Genomic DNA, 6000 nt, shown 5'->3' with positions numbered 1-6000 from the left:
AAGTCACCTACATAAATAGGAGTGTGGGTAGCTTGAGCACTAAGTGAGCCATGAAGTACATATGTACATTATCAACTGTATTTTACAATCGCAGAGTGTGCATCCTTTTGCTTTGACCCAAAGATACATTTTTAGAGAGACGATGATTCTAAAAACATCTTTGCATTCCATCAGGTTCACTTAAAGTGGTCAAATTTACCACTTTTTTTTTCAACGTTCATATTTCTATCAGCCAATCCAGATGAGAACACTTCACAAATATTTTATTGTTTATTTGAGTATGGCTTCCACATTACAGTAGCTATCTCTCCCTGATTTTCTGGAACATTCCAGATTTGAAATTTTGTCCCACTGTTCGGCCGTAATTCCAAATTTGGTTGGAAGCATTGGCCCCTGTAGAGGAGGTGATGCACAGAGCTCTATGTTGAGAGCTGTGACCTGCAACGTGACTCACGGCCTGGGGTGCAGTCTGCTTTACGTCGACTGGAGCTGCCTTTACTTTTGAGGATCATTAAATGTTCCTTTTCGTCATTTTGCAAATACTGTACTAAATGTTCTGTCACTCTTAGGGAATTCTATATTTCATGGTTGAATTGGAGGGCAGGGAGATGATGTCTTTGGTTTATGTATTTTGACCTTGAGTCAAAGCAGATCTCTCTTTTCATCAAATAATTTAATTTTGGTATTATTAATTTCTTTCATTTTATGTAATTAGATAGTCTACAGCTAGACATTACCCGGGAACCTGCCCATCATTCCCTCTGTTCTTCTATTTGGGAAGTATTTGAATTCTAGAAACACCATGAAGAGCATTTGTGTTGACACAATAGAATCCACTCCCACCCCATTTCTAGCCCAAATGGCATAAGCCAATTTGAAATATGTAAGATTCTTGGAAAAAAGCATCAGATAACAAAACACTATGAGCAAAAATTAATTTATTATATATTCTCTAATAATTCATAATAGCTTTTTGAATTTTAAATGTCTTTTTGCTATTTCCAATGCTTAAAAATTATAATTTTAAAACATAAGTACTGTTTTATATACATTGTGATTTTTCTTTTCTTTTCTTTTTTTTTACTTCTAAATATGAATGATATGGTCTCCAAGTATCCGCTTGGAAGGAAAGGGGATAGGATTCATTGTTTTGCTCCAACACAGTAGAATTTAAAATTTCACATCATATAGCTGGAGTTTCGACTATATGAAAAATAGCCAAATGTCATCACTTTCTTGTATATTTCTTCTACACGTATATATATGTATTATATAAACAGAATACATCTGGATTAGTACATTTCAACTTTTCATCAATGTGACTTTTATCTCCTATTTCATATAAAATAACAAAATATACAGAGAGAAGAAAGGAGACATCTGTTCATCGTACACATAAAGTAAATAAAAGTTCATGTATGGCTTTGCAAAGGTAGATTATGACGTGACTTTCATACTTTATTTATTTAAAAGCATCTTGAGAGAACGTGTTAGTGTGCTTACGAGAGCGGCCATGGTGGTTGAATGTCGCATCGAGAGTCCAACATTGGGATCCCCAGTGGTCTTTCCAGTGGCTGCCTCGGCAGCTTTCAGGAGACAGATGTAGTTAATGACCACTTCATCAATCTTCGCTACAATTTCCTGCCGCTGTGTTTCTGAGTTCACGACTTTAACTAATCGCATGCAGGCTTCTGTTAGGCAACAGAGCACTTGAAAGCTGGAAGTCATAGCTAGGAGCATCTCCTCTGGACTTTTCTCGGCCATTGCCATTTTCCTACAGGCACTTCCCAACTGTCTGGACTCAATGGATAACAGTTGCTTGTACTGAGAAAGTGTAAGGTCATACGCTTCAGGGTGTGACTCCTCTTTCTTCCCCTTGGTTGCCCTGACAAGGCAAAGAAGCTCATTGGCATCATTCTGGGCTGCGAGGAACCCATCGGGCATTGCATATGTGCTCTCCTTTAGGGCATTTATTCTTGCAATCTGGGCATCAAAAGCCAGGGTGCTGAAGTCCACATCATCTGGGCCACTCAAGTCTTCTGCCCAGACCTTCAGCACGGAACCTCTGGACAGCTCCCCTCCTTGCTTCTGAATCCCAACAGCCAGGGGTGGGCTGCTTGGTTCTGGCATGGCTTGAGTCACGTGGGGTCGAAAGAGGCAAGAGACTCGGCGGGTGGCCTCTCCCTCCTCTTCATCCTCATCGCCATCTTCATCCTGCCCTCGGTTCAGGAAGCAGTAGCTGAAAGGTCCCCGGCATCTCCAATTGCTGCTTTCCAGCTTCCGCAAGGGCAATGTCCTATACAGCTTTGAGTCTTTGTGAGCCACCGGGGACCTTTTGTGAACCTTCCCCTCAGAACTAAAGTGCATCGAGCTTTGGGAAAAACTTTTGGTGAGCTTCTTCCCTAGGGGGAGTTCTGCTCGCCTTTCTGAACTGGCCTCCTGTGCTTCTGTGGTACCTGGACACTTTAAGCTGACTGCACCCTTGCTTCTCTCTCGGAAGGTCTCCAGACTTACAGATCCCGAGAGGATACTGCTGCTACGTCTCAGAGCTCTCTGGCTGGGGGGTGTCCTGAGGCTCCCCCCTCTCAGATCCAGTGGCCGCCAGCTCACAGCCTCTCCGTATGCCTGGTTTGCTTGGGAAAAATCATTAGGGTCTTGATTTGGAGTTGGCACCTTTGATTCCAAGTGAATGTTTGATGGTAGCAGGGTGGGATCAGCTTCAGGATGTTGAGACCAAGCTGAAGGCATGCCTCCTCGTCTCTCCTTCCCAGGCTCTGTCAAAGCTACACTAGGGGTAGTAGAAAAACAGAGAGAATCATTAAGCACCTCACGGGTGATCATTTTCTATGTAATGTCAACCTCTATGTGATGCCTGTCATTTCCCAAGGATGTATTCTAGAAGGGCAGCCGTGTGTCAGAGTCAACCTGATTTCCAAAGACTGCTTCCTGAAATCTTTTAGTAGATTTCAATTTTAATAGATTTCAAGAAATACTGGAATCTGTTATTTCTTACTGATTCATTTGGCATTGTCTAGAAATCACAAACATTTTTAGGGAAGACAATGGAATTTCGTGAATTGCTTTGTTCCCAATATTCGCCTATTAAAGCTTAGATACATAATTAGAAAACACACATCCTACATGTAGATTATGCAAACATTTATTATGACGTTTAAGTTTCATTTCAAAGAGTTAGGTTAATCCTGGCATCCATTACCTTCTAATAAAAGAAGTGGCCGGACTTAATGCAAATTAACTATATTCACTTTTTTAAGAGGACCCCATGAGGTCTGCCTGGTACAGGGTTTGAAGCTGAGACCTGGGGAAAGCCCCAGAAAAGTTGTCATGTCAAGAAAATAATCTCTGTCTCACAGAACTTTTGTGAGAAGCAAGAGTTAAGTTGGGTGAAAGCTCTTTGTAAACTGCAAAGGATTAAACAGTGTGCTTCAATTAGTTTAGAGGTTAAGATGCGAGTTGGGTGATGAGTTAAGTAACATTCGTAGATGGGTTTCTCAAAGCAGGTGAAGCCATTGGTGGGTTTTGATCATCTTAAAAGGGCAGGAATGGAAATTAACCAACGTAAGACCTCACTAATCTCTACTGACCTCTATGGAGAAGACATGACTGAGGATATCATTTGAAGGAAAGCATGAAAGAGCGCCTGCTTTTGCCACACGACAGTTGGCCAAGTGGATCGGGAGAGGGACAGGTGCCCGGTGGGTGGCAGAAGGGGGAGGGGGGCACAGAAGGCGGCTGTGTTCATGTTTATACCTGTGTCTGTATTTTACTATTTTGGGGAAAATAACACAGCTCATCGTGCACACCCCTCAAACCCTCCTGACACTGAGGTATGTCGGCCACTTCAGAATATTCATCTAGGACAGTGTTACAGAGTAGGGAGGACTCTCTTAAGAATTGATGAGGGGAAATGATCTTCCCAAATCCCTCCAATTTCCTAGACCCCCTGCTCTGTCATCCTTCCTTGCCTCTCAAAAATGAAATGGCAAAATTAGAAATTCGATGTCTTGAGAAGGAAATCAAACTTCCGTGAGTCTAAGAAATACTATCTTGTAACTAAAAGTCCCAGTGGGCACTGCTAAAAGTCTACGTTTAGAATTTAGGGAAAAAATATTGCTCCATCAAATTCGAAAAGCAAGACAGAGCAGGGTTCTGGAGAGCACACGCCATTTCCACTACTGCTCCAGATCTAGAAACTTCAGTATGTATTCAACACTGGGGGATCCATGACTGACACTTAACCTGGACACAGTTCTGTAGCCCTTGGAAAAATTCTAACTTTTACTTTCCTTCCAGACTTTCTATTTTTAGGTTTGTTGTGAATCTGCTTTATGTGTTCCTGGCCTATAATGCAAAGGGCTCAATCTGTCATTGCTGTACCTGTGGTTTCCTTAATCTTGGGGAGTCGATGACATCCATCTCTCAGAGTGCCAAACAGGGGTTCGGCATTGATGGCTGTGTGCAGAGTGGGCACTGTCATCCGCGGACACATCCCTTCTGTCTGTGGGTGTAAATCCTTAAAGGTGGCTCCGTGGTTGGGAAGCCCAGGGGCTCTCTCCTCCGCAGGGAGGTAACTCACGCCTTTCCCCGAAGTCTCAGGTATCAGGTGCTTCCCCATGGAGGGGCAGAGGGGGGACTCCACCGGCGTGGGACAGGTGCTGCCGCTGCTGCCCGTGCCACAGCCCGCGTCCACTGAGGAGCCTTGAGAGCTCTGTAGAGAAAAATGGCCCTCGCTTTGCAACGACGACATCCGCTTGGCCAAGTGGTAGTCACAGAGGCGGCCCACGCACTCTTCCGCCTCAGGGAGCTTGGAAGGATGCTCACAGGTCAACGGGGTCGCATCCTCCGGGTTATCTAAGTCTTTGGCTGAAGACACACAGGTCACGTCAGTTAAGAAGTGGTCCCGTTGGCCAAGTCCTGACACCTCAATGGCTTCTCCATCGGGAGCCCCGTCATCCTTGCCTTCGGCCTCCCTGGTCCCTACACCAGAAGCTCTCGGAAAGGTTATTCCTGTTGCTGTTTCCAGTCCACCTTTTTCAGCCACCACCCCCTCGGAGGCCACGTACCATCTTTGGCTGTCCTTACGAAAGGCAGTTCTCTCCAAGTTAAAAGTGCTTAGGTGTGGACTCTCCCTTGAAGACACAGTACCAAACTTCCCTTTGGCGTCCTCCTCCGCCTCAGCTGTTTTGGTCCCCTGCGGTTTCTTCCCTGGTATGTTCCCATTAAGGGGTGCCTTCCCCTCCCCATCGGCCGGCTGGCTTTTCCTTTTGCTGGTGCAGGAATACGCCATCGACCCAATGTGCAGTTTGCCAAAATAGTCCGTGACCGACTTGGTCTCCATGGTTTCGGGCTCCATCTCCATGGGGTCTGAGTGAAGTAGCTGCTTGGAAGGCACAACTTTGGGCGGGAGCTCAGCCACTGGACGGGCGGCCAGGGCGTGGGAGGACTTCGGGGGCAAGCCCCCGGCCTTGGAGGTGGGGAACTCTGTCTGCTCTTCTGCAAGGGGGTGGTAGCCTTCGTGAGTGGCCAAGAACATGCGGGAGAGGTTTTCTGACTGCTTCTGGGCCGTGGCCAGTTCCGAGCTCTCAGTCATTTCTGAAGAGTTAGTTTCATTGCCCGAGTCTGAGGAAGACTCGGGACTGTAAGCCCGCAGGATGGCTACACCTGCAGGCCGTAAAAAACAAGAACCGGTTAATGGTCGCATCAGAGGCACTAGGAGACACGTAAGAAAATGGGACTCGTTATTATGGGAAAAAAAAACAAGTTTTTTCCTTTTCAGTAAGGACTCCGAGTTTATTGCACAATTGTTCCAGAAATGGGGAGGTGGGGGAAGGCGCCACGTGTTAAAAACAACAGCAACAACAACAAAGGGAACCACATACACAAAAACCCGGAGGGCAGTTGCAGCACGTTTACGAAGGGGGCCATGCGTGAAATGAAGGACACTGCGGAACAGGACTCCACGGGCAAATGGATGAAATG

The 6000-nt window shown here is 45.6% G+C and overlaps 1 protein-coding gene across 1 annotated transcript in view; it reads right to left on the bottom strand.

The window, feature by feature from the left end:
* Positions 1-1045: 1045 nt before the first annotated feature.
* The window catches only part of FRMPD4 (FERM and PDZ domain containing 4), a 662468-nt gene continuing 657513 nt past the window's right edge, over positions 1046-6000 (bottom strand). Inside the window, exons 16-17 of the mRNA XM_031671152.2 lie at positions 4399-5682; positions 1046-2783 (exon numbers count right to left, since the gene is read on the bottom strand). Coding sequence (XP_031527012.2) covers positions 1459-2783; positions 4399-5682 — 2609 coding nt within the window. The 3' untranslated portion in view covers positions 1046-1458. The remainder of the gene's footprint in view (positions 2784-4398; positions 5683-6000) is intronic.

Source organism: Vicugna pacos, chromosome X (assembly GCF_048564905.1).
Source record: "Vicugna pacos chromosome X, VicPac4, whole genome shotgun sequence".
Lineage (NCBI taxonomy): Eukaryota > Metazoa > Chordata > Mammalia > Artiodactyla > Camelidae > Vicugna > Vicugna pacos.
This window is presented reverse-complemented; position numbering and strand designations above follow the sequence as displayed.